Source organism: Gopherus flavomarginatus, chromosome 4 (genome assembly GCF_025201925.1).
Source record: "Gopherus flavomarginatus isolate rGopFla2 chromosome 4, rGopFla2.mat.asm, whole genome shotgun sequence".
NCBI classification, from domain to species: domain Eukaryota; kingdom Metazoa; phylum Chordata; order Testudines; family Testudinidae; genus Gopherus; species Gopherus flavomarginatus.
In genome coordinates this window covers 56,710,674-56,724,936 of record NC_066620.1, presented here as the reverse complement: position 1 = coordinate 56,724,936, position 14,263 = coordinate 56,710,674, and the positions used below count along the sequence as shown (strand labels likewise).

The 14,263-nt window shown below is 43.4% G+C and overlaps 1 protein-coding gene across 1 annotated transcript; it reads right to left on the bottom strand.

Moving 5' to 3' along the window:
- Positions 1-3,707: 3,707 nt before the first annotated feature.
- LOC127048731 (left-right determination factor 2-like) lies at positions 3,708-9,877 on the bottom strand. Its single transcript, XM_050948610.1, has 4 exons — positions 9,613-9,877; positions 8,336-8,582; positions 7,038-7,277; positions 3,708-4,047 (listed from the first exon to the last, which is right to left on the bottom strand). The coding sequence occupies exons 1-4, from the start codon at positions 9,875-9,877 to the stop codon at positions 3,708-3,710; spliced, it is 1,092 nt and encodes a 363-aa protein (XP_050804567.1).
- Between the last annotated feature and the right edge of the window lie 4,386 nt (positions 9,878-14,263).

Here is a 14,263-nt window from a genome sequence, read left to right as displayed (position 1 = left end):
ACTGCTTGTGTAAGTTAGAAATGATCTCTGCAAATTCTTTCAAGGATTTGGGTTCAACTTTTTCTAAGGAATTCAAAGTCGAGAAATGAACCAAATTGCTAGCAGTCAGCTGTTTCCCCCACAAAGTAAGCTTGACTTTGAATGACTTAACATTGTCATACATCTGTGTTATCACCTGTTTTCTATCCTGAAGTTTCAAGTTCAGAGCATTCAGGTGATCAGTTACATCTGTTAGAAAAGCAAGGTTGCAGATAAAAGTGGAATCAGCAAGCTGTGGAACCTCCTTGTTTTTCATTTTCATGAAGGAATCAATCTCCTCTCTAAGTGCAAAAAAATGCTTCAAAACATTTCCACGACTCAGTCATCTAACTTGAGTGTGACACAGAAGTTTCCCATATTTGCTTTCCATACTTGCTAGAAAAGAAATTAACTGTCTGGGACTCAGCCCTCGTGCACGTATAAAATTAACAGTTTTAACAACTACATCCATAACTTCCTTCATTTGTAGACTTTTACTGCATAGGGCTTCTTGGTGCAAAATACAATGTATACTGGTGAAACTAATTCCTGGTATATTGAGGCTGTTCAGTTTGGTCTTCAATAATCCAACTACACTGACGTTTTCAGAGCACATTGATGGTGCACCGTCCGTAGCCAAAGATATGGGTTTGTTCCATGGTAGCACAGCTTTTTCAATGCACTCTTCCAGTCCTTGAAATATGTCACGTCCCGTTGTGGTACCCTTCAGTGGCATTAAGTCTAGAAATTCTTCAGTTATATTCAAATTGTAATCCACACCTCTAATGAACACTGCATATTGTGCGGTATCTGATACATCTGTACTCTCATCAAGAGCAATAGAAAATGCATGAAGTCTTTTGCCATTTGAATCAATTGTTTTTGTACATTATCAGCTAAATCCGTTATCCTGCAGGCAACTGTACTGGCAGACAAGCTTATGCCTTCAAAAACTTTTTTCCTGTCAGGACATAAAATTTCGCTGGCCTTCATAAGACATTCTTTTACAAATAAGCCTTCTGTAAAAGGTCAGGATTATTTAGCTATCATTTCGCTTATCACAAAACTTGCTCTTACTGAATCTTCGCTAGACTTGTTAATCACCAAAAAGAAATTTCTTTGCTTGGCAAAAGCTGCTTTAAGTTGCTGAACGTTTTCCTGTTGGATTTTTCCAGTGAATGCATCATATTTGTTATGGTGCATCGTGTCGTAGTGCCGACGCACGTTATACTCCTTGGGAATTGCAATCGTTTGCTGACATATAAGGCATTGAATTTTATCTTTTACCTCTGTGAAACAATATAAATTCTCCCATTTGTCTTGAAAAACTCTCTTTTCTTCCATGAGTGTTCTTTTTTACAATGAAGTCATTTCCAAGCAGTTTTAATAAAATATATACACTCAGTAAAGCCCACCCACTGCACTGGGCTGCACCACCACTCCACTCCTGCTCTGCCTCTTCCAGGGGTGGAAGGTTTGTAGAAATTTTGGTGGTACCCAGAAGCTGCCCTCCCCCGAACTCCACTCCCACCTGCCTAAGGCTCTGGGAGGGAGTTTGGGTGGGGGAGGGGGTCTGGGGTGCAGACTCTGGGATGGAGTTTGGGTGCTGGGTGCAAGCTCCGGGCTGGGGCAGGGGGTTGGGGTGCAGGCTCTGGGATGGAGTTTGGGGATAGGAGGGGGTGTGCAGAGGTGAGGGCTGTGGGGCTGGGGATGAGGGGTTTGGGGCATTGGAGAGGCTCAGGACTACAGCAGGGGAAGGGCAGCCTGCCCTGGCCTTAGTAAAGGGGGGCACTAGGACCCTGCGCCAGCAGGTGATGTCAGAAGCAGCAAAGTCAGCATGAGCTGCAGGCTCCCGGGTGGTGAGGGGGCAGCAAGTGAGGCTGGGGGGACACTCGGGGGAGGTGCGTGGGGGCAGCAGGCAGGGCCAGGGAGAGATCTAGCCCCAAACACTGAGGAGCAGCGCGCGGGGAGCTTAGCTGCCATATCAAATAACTCGGGGTGGGGGCGGGGAGAGGGGAGTTAGGCGGCGAGAGGGAGTAAGTCGGGGGTGGGGGGGCGCAGGGAGCTTGGCAGGCCGCAGGGAAGAGCTCCACGGGCGCGTGTTTGAGACCCCTGCAATAGACAGATCACTGATTCAGTGTGCCCATCCCTGTGTTCCTATTAATTAAAAGTGTCTCAATTAATCTTCGGAGTCAGCAGCCTTAACCATGAATGGGGCAGTTCACAGCTTTCAGAGTTGTTATTTCAGGCTTATTGGCTGCAGGGGCAGACATTAGCAATGCATCCAATCATGTTCAGAAGATTTTGCCTTTCACAAGGGTGTAAAGTTTCTTTTTTAAAAGAAAATAAAAGCTCAAATTCTGCAGAAACTGATGGAGTCAGGAGAGAAGCACTTGTGCTGTGAGTGTTGCCACTTAATGGCTCAACCCAACCACTGTCTGCATAGAAAGATAGACATATAAAAAGTCATCATTAAATACACTTAGGTCCAGATTCTAATCTCATTCAGATTGAGGCCAATCTGGAATAATTCCATTAAATTCAATGGAGTTACTCCAGATTTGTAACTGAAAGCAGAATCTGGCTCATACAGAAATATAGGATATATGCATATTCATTTACCAGATGTACATTTTGTCTCCTCATTACAGGTATATCTTACATGAATGTGGATTTGTTAGTTTAGATTTGTCAGTAATCTTTCCCACAATAAAGCACCCTCCCAGCTAGTAATAGTTACCAACAGAAGACATCAACATTTTCATTATATACTTTTATTGTTTTCCTAGTGTTTCAAAATATACAAGATGGAAGGGAAGAAAATCTACTCTGGAACGATTGTGACATACAACTTGAAAAAATAAGGGCCTGATCCTGCAAACCCCTACTCATCATGAGAACGATCTTTTCCCCCCAGCATCCCCATTGACTTCAGGATTGAAGGATCAGACCCCAAAGTTATGGCATAAAGGTGAGAAATAGACAGTTTTGAGTTGTAAAGTATTTACATTTAAGTGCTTCTGGTCTGTGATTCACGGTAAGTATGTTTTTATTGTCAGGACTGACACACAGACAAAATTACTGGGCATGAGATTTCAACACATGGTTAAGAATGATTGGTTCAACAGTTCTTCAGCTGGAAATCATCACTGCTAGTTCTGCTTTCCTCTGTAAGCGTTCGCTATGAGTCTGATTCTGAAGTCCATGGTGTTACACCAGTGTAAGGAGAGAGCCAGGCTTCATATTTATCAAGTACATAGGGCAGCAAAATACATGTGTATATACGGACTGTCTTTATAGGTCATTGCTGCATTAGTGGTGGGCACCACACTGGGTGCAATGACCAGAGTCACACGGCCAGCAGAGGACACAGGCAGGCACAATTCCTCAACAGGGGCAAATGAAGTTCCAAGCAGCTGCCAAACCCTTTTACAGGATGCAATATGCAAAGTCCTTTGCGCCAGCCCTGACAACCAGCTGGCATGAAGGGGCGGGGAGGGGAGCTGAGCCATGTCTTGGACCCCTTTTGCAGCATCGAGGGTTGATGGCAGCACTTGCCTGCACCTTGCACACAGGGAGTGCAAGCTCTGGGACAGTGCCTACCTCTGTGGAATTTAAGGGAGGAAAGGACTCCTGAAGGTCCCCTCCCCCTTGAAGAGCAGCCAGGCCCCGCGCCATATGTCCTTATTTTACACCACTGCTATGTTGTCCATAATGCAGCCACATTTTTCTACGATCATGTTAGGAAATTCAGCCACTTCAATTTCCGTGTAGTTTCCCTTCTTGACGAGGTACATCATGGGAAGTGGGGAGCTATCCACCACGGCACAGGTTCTTTCTCCATAGCCAAAGCGGCGCAAAAGGCTCTTGGCCTGCACACAGCCCCCCATGCAGAGGTAGGCCTGGTACCCCGCAGGCTCAATAATCCAGTACTGAGTCCAGGTCAGTTCTCGGAAGTTGATGTAGTGTTCCTGCCGGCAGCAGATGGGTTTCTTGGTTGTGCTTTCCTCCTTGCAGTCTCCAGGCCCCCTATCAAAAAGCAAAGCCAAGAAAGAATGTCTCTGTGACTGAAAATCAGGACTCATGCTGAAAAATTGGGGTGGAGGGGTCCTTGTCATAAACATCAGAGAAGGGCCTGAGCTGCAAAGCTTGGCCCTGGATTAGCACCCTGCCTGCCCCCAGAATTCAGGGATGTTTAGATCCAAGGTGAGGGTTCAGACCCATTCTTAGTTCAAGAGTTTAAATACAGAAATGAGCTCAGTAAATCTGGGGAGAGGAGAGGCTTTAAAGTAAAGAAACTTCCTAGCTATTCCATTTGCAGCGATTTATTGCTAGCTGGGAAAGCTGCGTCCTTTGGGCCTGAGTCTCCATTGCTATGCACCTTGTGCAGTCCTTTACACAGTGCAAAGTGTAAAATCAGAACAGGAGTGTTTTACAAACTCTTGCACTTACTTTTCCTCTGTGTAAATGACTACACAAGATGCAAAGCCATAGAGAATCAGTCCTTCTGTTCTCTGGCTCTAAAAATTCAATGCTATCCCAGCCCGGATATGTTTGTCTCCTCTACTCTCTCTGTGTTTCCATGATTTGAATGAGTGCATGCGGCCACACTGAGCACATTAATTCGGCGGTGTGCGTCCATGTACCGAGGCTAGCGTCGATTTCCAGAGCGTTGCATTGTGAGTAGCTATCCCATAGTTCCTGCAGTCTCCCCGCCCATTGGAATTCTGGGTTGAGATCACAACGCATGATGGAGCAAAAACAGTGTCGCGGGTGATTCTGGGTAAATGTCCTCACTCAATCCTTCCTCCATGAAAGCAACAGCAGACAATCATTTCGCCCCCCTTTTTCTCTGGATTGCCCTGGCAGATGCCATAGCATGGTAACCATGGAGCCCATTTAGCCTTTTTTCACTGTCACCGTATGTGTACTGGATGCTGCTGACAGACGCGGTACTGCAGTGCTACACAGCAGCATTCATTTGCCTTTGCAAGGTAGCAGAGACAGTTACCAGCCCTATTGCACTGTCTGCTGCTTTCGAAATTGGCAATGACGGTTACTAGTCATATTGTACCGTCTGCTGCTGTCATGGGTGCTCCTGGCTGGCCTCGCTGAGGTCGGCCAGGGGCGCATGGACAAAAATGAAACTGACTTCCCAGGTCATTCCCTTCTTTATGTTTTGTCTAAAAATAGAGTCAGTCCTGCCTAGAATATGGGGCAAGTCTACTAGAGAACCAGAGAGCACAGCTGCTCCAGGTCAGAGCCCCAGATATCCCGCAGAAATGATAGCTGCATGCCATTCTAGGGGGTGCCCCTGCAACAGCCCCACCCATTGCTTCCCTCCTCCTACACCCCTCCTGGGCTACCATGACAGTTATCTCCCCATTTGTGTGATGAAGTAATAAAGAATGCAGGAATAAGAAACACTGACTTTTTAGTGAGATAAAATGAGGGGGAGGCAGTCTCCAGCTGCTATGATATTCCAAGCAGGACATCTCCATTACTCATTAAAGGGTGGCGGGGGGAGAGGAGCACAGCCTCCCGCTGCTATGATAGTCCAGAATCTCCATTAGACATGAAAGGCGGCAGGGGAGGGGAGAGGAGCTCAGCCTGCAGCTGCTATGATAAGGACGGTTACCAGCCCTATTGCACCATCTGCCAGGACTGAATCTCCAGGACACAAAGTTTAAAGAAGGGAATGACCGGGAGTCATTCCCATTTTTGCCCAGGCACCCCCGGCCAACCTCACCAAGGCCAGCCAGGAGCACTCATAGGATGATGATGAGGACGGCTATCAGTCATTTTGTACCGTACCATCTGCCACCGGGGAGGGGAGGGGAGAGGATGCTGCTGTTTAGCGCTGCAGCACCCCGTCTACCAGCAGCATCCAGTAGACGTACGGTGACATTGAAAAGAGGCGAGTGAGAAACGATTTTTTTTCCCTTTTCTTCAAGGGGGGGAGGTAAATTGACGACATATTCCCTGAACCACTGGCGACAATGTTTTTGACCCTTCAGGCATTGGGAGCTCAGCCAAGAATGCAAATGCTTTTTGGAGACTGCAGGAACTGTGGGATAGCTGGAGTCCTCAGTCCCCGCTCCCTCCCTCCATGAGCATCCATTTGATTCTTTGGCTTTCCCTTACGGTTGTCACACTGCACTGTGTTGAGTCCCTGCTGTGGCCTCTGTCTATCATAGCCTGGAGATTTTTTCAAATGCTTTGGCATTTTGTCTTGTGGAACAAAGCTCTGATAGAACAGATTTGTCTCCTCATACAGCAATCAGATCCAGTATCTCCTGTACGGTCCATGCTGGAGCTCTTTTTGGATTTGGGACTGCATGGCCACCCGTGCTGATCAGAGCTCCACGCTGGGCAAGCAGGAAATGAAATTCAAAAGTTTGTGGGGCTTTTCCTGTCTACCTGGCCAGTGCATTCGAATTCAGATTGCTTTCCAGAGCGGTCACAATGGTGCACTGTGGGATACCGCCCGGAGGCCAATACCATCGAATTGTGGCCACACTAACCCTAATCTGACATGGCAATACTGATTTCATCGCTACTCCCCTCATCGGGGAGAAGTACAGTAATCGGTTTTAAGAGCCCTTTATATCGATATAAAGGGCTTCGTTGTGTGGATGGGTGCAGGGTTAAATTGGTTTAACACTGCTAAATTCGGTATAAACGCACAGTGTAGACCAGGCCGAAAAATCTGAACTTCACAGCTGGTTCCTAGCTCTAGAATGAGGCTAACTAAAACCCCGTGTCCAAATAGTCCAAATTTTAGGGAAGTTTGGAACCAGATCTTTATCCAAACTTTGTGGCTCATTTCATTTCTAATTGTGAAACATTATTTACCTCACTATGCAACTTTAAGACCACCTTGCATTTTTGCCTACCTTACCCACTCTAGGAGTTTTGCAACTAAATCAGGCTTATCCAAACCTGGCCTGAAATGTTATCTTCAGTATGAATTAGCAACCAAATACCAAAGACAGCATAGACTTGGATTTGACACATACCCATATTCTTCCAGGTTGAGGGTATAAAGCACCAACTCAGGTTTGCCCAGGGCTTTATCCAAAGGATCCTGAGAGGTAAACCTCACGACTTTGGCCATTTCCGAGGCATAGCTGCCTAGCCTTTCTCCTTCAATCCAAATCTCCAGGAGCATTGGTCCCGACTTCTTGGCTTTTAGCCAATAATGTACAGCCTGGGTCACGTCAAAATTCCTCCAACCAGATTCCATTATTGGAACCAACCTGTTTGACAAAGTGGGGACCAAAAAAAAAAGTCAATTTCAGGGAATTGAAGGCATAGGACCTGCAACTCACAGCTGTCTTCAGCCAGATAATGCCCAGTGAAGCTCTGTTTACAACAACGGCATAACACCGGAGATGAATTTAGTCCCTCTAGTTTGCCATGTGCCCTGACTGTACAATAATTCTAAATGGATAGCTATTATTAAACTGTAATCAAAAATAATAACTTATTTTTAAGAGAGATACTCATGTAGCAAATGTTGAGGTACTAACTAAAGAACTACTATATCCATTCACATAAAAGAATTCCTTAGGATTTGACAGAGTTTTGGCAATGCAGGACCATATTCAGCCCTGGCATAAACAAGTGCAAGCCCTTTAAAAACAATGTCATTTACATCTGTTTTTGCCAGAGCTGATTTGGGTCTATAAAGTACTATGCAGAATGAGTTTAATAGCTTTTGTGTCTGATCTTGCCCTCAATGAAGTCTATGCAAAGCTTTTATAGACTTCAGTGGTGCAGAATCACAGCCACTGTACAGAATTTGTATAGTCAATGAAAATTGAAAGAAATCTTAAGAAGAAAAGCCAGCAAACCATCAGCATTTTCAAAATGGGAAACTGAGAGAAAGAGAGAGAGAGATGTGAATGAGACAGAAGACTATGCCTGAGCAAGAGACTAGAATTAATTATTAAGATTGCAATTTTTTAACTGTATTATAATGTATAGCTTTCGGACAAATTACAGAAATACAGCCACTTCGAGATGAATATTGCAATCTTTGTAAGAAATAAAGATGCCCTTGCTCTTACGAACTCATTATGGAATTAAAAGAGGATACAAAGCCAGAGCCTGCAGTCTACTTAGGTGGAAATTGTGCCAGAGCAAGGGCTGTGGGCCTGATTCTGATCTCACACCAGTTGTTTACAGGTGTAGCTCTACTGGGTTCATTGGAGTGTCTCCTGATTTACGCAAGTGTAGGTGACATCAGAATCAGGCCCAGTAAAACCAAGTCCCTAAAATGCAGCTATATCCATATTAAAGGATGATTTCTTACCTGGAATCAATCAGGGAAGTCCTGTTGGTGCCATCAGCTTGGATCTGCACCCAGTACACACTGACTCTGGCATTAGTGACTGGCCTGTGAGATTGCTTGGTTGTAGGCATGTTCGTTCTGTTCAGGGGCTTTTTGAAAAGTTTTAGTTCAGCCATGGTCACTTCACTGTTTTCAGGTATTCTCCCTTCCATATCAAAGACCAGATTCTGGCGAGTGGTATCAGAGTAGAGAACTTCTCCTGCAATATCTTTGTACATTGGGAACAACAAGGAGAGCCTGGCTCAGCATCATTTCCATCCCACACAAGCAAAGCCCTAACACTTCCCTTTCATTCCTAATTATCACAACACACTCATCTCATACTCCAAAGAGCGGGCCTCTTAGTCCCTACACAGGTACTAAACATGTCTTTTCTAATGCACATTGGAATCAATGCCTTGTAAATGCCCTCATCATCTCCCTCTGCATGGCTCTCTGTAACCTGCTGGATAATGGGAAGGAATAAGTATTTTATTTCCCCCAGAACTCAAAAACACCAATGGCTAGGCATATTTATTTTACAGATCTCTATATGAAAACAGGCTGCTGGACTGTTTTAAACAGACAACTGGCTTTTGGTAACTGGCCCGGAAAACAATGTAAATCTTTTGAATGCTGAGCATGCTGAGATTTTGGGTATAAAGAGCACTAATATAACATGTAAGGCTAATCAGAACTTTCCTGCTGATATTTTTTCTGACTGAAAATTGAGTTTTGACTAAACAAAACTTTGTCTGGGAAGTACCTGCTTTCCTCACAACGTTTTGATTTTTTTGTCAAAAAAATGAAAACTGACATTTTTGCAGTTTTTAGCTAGAAACTGGTGGGGGAGAGGAAAGGAGGAGGTTTTGATTTAAAAATAGTTTTTAAATTTTTGTCAACATTTTCTATAGGAATAAACCCACTTTTCAACCCACTCCAATATCAGTTGTAATGACCATGCAATCCTCCTTGTTATGCTTTAGTCTTTAAACTCCCATTACTTTATGCACATCTATTTTATCCACATAATAATAAACAGAGAAGGGTCCTAAGCTGTAATGTTCAGCTCCAGAAACAGATCCAAACTGAAATTCCCCCAAGTTTGGCAATTGGCACTATGGTTTTTGTTCAGCCATTATATATTTGGAATCCAGAAAGTCTGGATGCATATCTGGATCTGAACTTCCCTCAAATTTGAATGGGTGTTTGGATCTGGGGCTTTGCTAAACTAATTGTAATAATACTAGCATTTTTACCTGCATTGCCCGGGATTCCTCTCAGGATGCCAGCCAAACTTGGCAAGGCTCTTCTCTTCACTCTGTGGCGCCTCAACATGGAGATGTATTTGTTCCTTATGTGATCTGGGATAACTAGATTCACTAGGTCTCTCTTCTGAAGTTTTGGAACCTCTGAAAGCCCCAGTTTCTCCAGCAAAGCCTCCTTCAGCTTTTTCTGGGTTAATCCACTGGCAGTGGTGCTTAGGCAGAGTACACAGACCATCCAGCCAAGCCTCACACTCATCTTCTGTCAGTCACCAAACAGCTTATCAGAATGGATGAACTGATCACTCTCCCTGGAGGCTGCTCTTGGCAGAGATGCCTCTTCAAGCTCCCAAGCTGTCTGAATGGGAAAGGGACCTAATGTGCTGGATTTTTATAGCAAGTCCGGTCCCACTGGCACAACAAATTCCACAAGTGGAGGTGAAGCAGAGGACTTGAAAGGGATACTCTCACATTGGTAGTAACAAGACATATTAACACCTTCATGTGCTGTGAAGTTAATAAAAGAAATATTTAGGAGAGTCTCCAGTTATTTTAGGTTGGAACAGGGCTTCCATTCTTTTTAGCTCCTTTTTCACTTTTGCCCTCCAAAGCTCTTAATAGCCTGAAATGCCTCATGCTCAGTCTGGGTCAAAGGGAACATTTCTGCAGAGTCTGAAATTATCATTTATGTACACCACCACAGTATACAACTCCCTGGAAGACACAGTTCCTACCATAAGGAGCTCACAGCTACAATTGGGCAGACAATATCTTTAAGATGCATAATTAATCAGTGGGACGGGTGAAAGTTCAGTCTCAAAATGATACATATATTAAGAATATTTAATTCTAAATCATAAGATCTTTGGGGCAGGGACTGCTTTTATCTTTGTGGACTGTGCCAAGCCCATGCTCGGTGATAAATAATCACAAATCCTACCATTTTGATGGCTTATTGCCTTGTAAACCAAGCAAGATATTTCTGAATTACAGAACTCTGAAAACATACTGTTTCTACATTTGAAAGAAGTGTCCTCAATTTTATCTCTTGTAGATTTAAACATAGCTTATGTTTTAAAAAAGGCTGCATTATACAAATAATGATTATCTTTTGGCAACTGTCAGAAACCAAACTCTGCTTTTGGGGGATACTGTCTGCCCAGCAGTTCCCCTCACCTATCCCATTGCTTCAGCAATATCAATTATCACAGCAGATGGCTGTCAGTGGGAAATAAAGCTAACCTGGTAAATCGGGGTGTTGTTTTTTAAGTTACCTTTTCAACTTGAAACCTCTACATCATTTGCTTCCCTGGAGTTTGCACGCATAACAACTGGAAGTCTAAGTCCTCACAATCCCCACGAGGAGGGAATTGAAAAATAGCATCTTGATCACTGAAATGTTAGAGCAACTTGACATTTTTTGTAAGTTCTAAGGTTTCATCCTTTCCAGACAGGGAGGTCACATGACATTGACATTTATTCTAATTGTAGATGGGCTTGAAGTTGAGCCCACCTTCAGATGTCGCCAGCCTCCACTGTTTTTGCTTGTTTCTACAGAGATAAGGCAAACTGGAAAAAATTAACCCAGCCCCTTTGATTCTTTTTGAATAGGGCCTGGTTTGAGGACCCAACTACTAAGGTTCTGTCAAGCCAAAATAAAACCACCCTCTTTTGGCCCATCTATAGTTTACATAAACCTGAGCCTGCTTGTAAATGGGCGAAGGAAGGGAATAGAACCTTTTGAAAAAAGTTATTTTACTAACTAAAGGTTAAGGTTAGTAAAGTTACTTTACTTTAGTAACTGCCTGAATTGTCTCCAAAAGCTTTTCATAAGCAGCTTTCTTTATAGACTTACATTCTCCATTATGTTGTCATGGATAGGATAAACCCATAAAATTCAGATCTATGGCTAGATTCCCAACCAAAATGTGGGGATGATTAGATTCTATTTATGAAGTATGATATTATACACTATTTAATTAGTTTATTTAAGCACCATCAGTGTGCTCAGTGGTTTACAAAATGTAGATTAAGACAATCCTGATCCTCCTGACTTCAATGGGATTACTTACATGAGTTCTGTTGCAAGTATGCCCACGTCCAGACTAACCCGCTGCATCGGCGGGTTAAAATCGATTGCTCGGGGATCGATATATCGCGTCTAGTCTGGATGCGATGTATCGATCCCCGAGCGCGCTTACATCGATTCCGGAACTCCATCAACCCGAACGGAGTTCCGGAATCGACACGGAGAGCCGCGGACATCGATGCCGCGCCGTCTGGACGGGTGAGTACCTCGATTTTAGAAATTTGACTTCAGCTACATTATTCACGTAGCTGAAGTTGCGTATCTAAAATCGATTTTAATACCCTAGTCTGGACGTGGCCTGTGAGTGTAAGGTGTGTTTGTAGGAATTGGGCCCCTGCCTGCATTCCTTCTGGCATTCCACACTGCATCACAGTTTAAATGTAATGCTGTTTTGAACACTGATACATCAGGATGCAACCTTTTTTGTTACATCAGTGGTTCTCAACCAGGGGTATGTATACCCTTGGGGGTATGCAGAGGTCTTCCAGGGGGTACATCAACTCATCTAGCTATTTGTCTAGTTTAACAGGCTACATAAAAAGCACTAGCAAAGTCAGTACAAACTAAAATTTCATACAGACAATTGATTTATTTCATAATTATTTGATCAAAATAAGGAAGTAAGCAATTTTTCAGTAATAGTGCACTGTGACACTCATATTTTCATGTCTGATTCTGTAAGCAAGTTGGTTTTAAGTGAGGTGAAACTTGGCAGTATGCAAGACAAATCAGATTCTTGAAAGGGGTACAGTAGTCTGGGAAAGTTGAGAACCATTGAGTTACATAATGCTAGCATGGACAGATATAGCATTAGCAATGAGTTGCATCGGAATGAAGTACAGTGGCAAGGCTGCAGTTGACAAAATCTTCCCTAAGACACAGATTTCCTGACAAATTATTTCCAGTGATGAACTCATAACCTTGAATTTGGAGAAATTTGGGGAATGAGAAGAGTCACCGGCTGTAAAATAGTTACAGTCCATTCATTCTGATTTTCTTTGAACCAGTCAGAGGACCTGATCCTGGAACCCTTATCTACCCACACAGTCCTTGTTCATGTCAGTAGTCACTAGTAAGAACTATTCAAAAAACTTCTATTATGGAAAGTGAAAGCTACTGGTAGATCCTTCAGCAGCAAAAATCTTCTCATCAGAAAGTGATTTCTCTCATGGCTGGTGTCCAGCCTATTAGGCTGAAGACTCTTCATTGTCAAATGTGTATTGGAAGCAGATTTATAGGCTCCACATGTAAAATAAAATTATTGAGCAAACACAGTTGAAGCTCAGCTTTAAAAAAAAAGGATGTGGATTGCAGGCTTTTCACAGGATAGTGATTATCTGCTCCAATTGCAGGATTTGCCATTCTCTCTTTGTCATGCAAACAAGAAAAGTCAGGAATTTTATAATAGCTCTTTCTGTGAAATGTGTATTGGAACCTACATGGTGCATTTAAAATGTCAGACAGGGGATTTAAGGTGGCTGCGAGGAATGAAATATGAGGGACTGACCGTTTCAATACAAGTCAATAATTGGTGGGAGAGGGGTTAATAAGTGCAAGATTTTTGTTTCATTCCAAAGCAGCTCTCAGCCATGGCTGCTTTGTTGGCTGGGCATATCTGCACAATGTTTACAAGCCTTTTGTAAATAAATCTAATGGGTTAAAAGAGAAAGTGTGAAAGACTTAGACTTAATTGTACAGATTTAACCTAAGCAACATGGACATTTCAAACAGATTTGTTGTGCCCAGCAGGAACGTCTATTTGCTGAGTGTGGGTGAAGATTTGTGTCCTTAACTTTTTGAGATTTATATTTCCATCTACACAACTATTTTGTGTCATAACCAGAGCCATGTTTGAACAGCTCTTGCTTGAGAAAATGTTAATATGACAGTTTCTGCATGTTAGGAAAAATGCCAAGTGTGGTTTGTGCATCATGTGTATTGAACAGAAGTGGGGCCAGGCTGCAGCTGTGCAGCATTATATCTGGATATGGTGTCTGGATCTGGATCTGGAGCTGTGATGTTCAGGCCCATATACAAACTTCCCCACATTTCAGAAGTGCTCAGTTTGGGGCCTCAGGTTTGATCGCCATCTCTAATATTTTCTTATTCATCTCTGTTTAATTTAAAGCAGATTGAGTGTTACACATTTATCAAGTAAACCCACAGAATGTAATGTTCATGGTAAATGCTGGGCCTACACCTTTGAAAATTGACATCTTTTTATGCACAGAACAGGTATAGTACATGTAGCAGCTGTGTAAACTGCCCCCTTACCCCTATCTCATCAATGGATCTCATCCCTGACCTGTGGGGGGGGGGGGGGAAGATGGGGCAATTCAGTATTTTACCCCTAATTTTTAGTAAAGATAGCCCCTCACACTCTAACTCAGAGTTGTATTTGCATTCAGTCTTTGGCCTCTCTCTTGTGACTGCCAATTAGTATTAGTTCTGGGAATACTGTCTGTGACACTTTTCCACTAAGAAAAAGTACCATGCAAGTCAATGGGAATTTGGATATTTAATTCAATGGGCCCAGGATCGGCTCCTAAGAACTGA

Excerpts from the sequence above, each read along its gene's own strand:
- LOC127048731 (XM_050948610.1), bottom strand. The coding sequence starts at position 9,877 with ATGAGTGTGAGGCTTGGCTGGATGGTCTGTGTACTCTGCCTAAGCACC. Across the intron at positions 8,583-9,612 it reads AGGAATCCCGGGCAATGCAG|ATATTGCAGGAGAAGTTCTC; the intron begins GTAAAAATGCTA and ends CAATGTACAAAG. Across the intron at positions 7,278-8,335 it reads ACTTCCCTGATTGATTCCAG|GTTGGTTCCAATAATGGAAT; the intron begins GTAAGAAATCAT and ends TTTGTCAAACAG.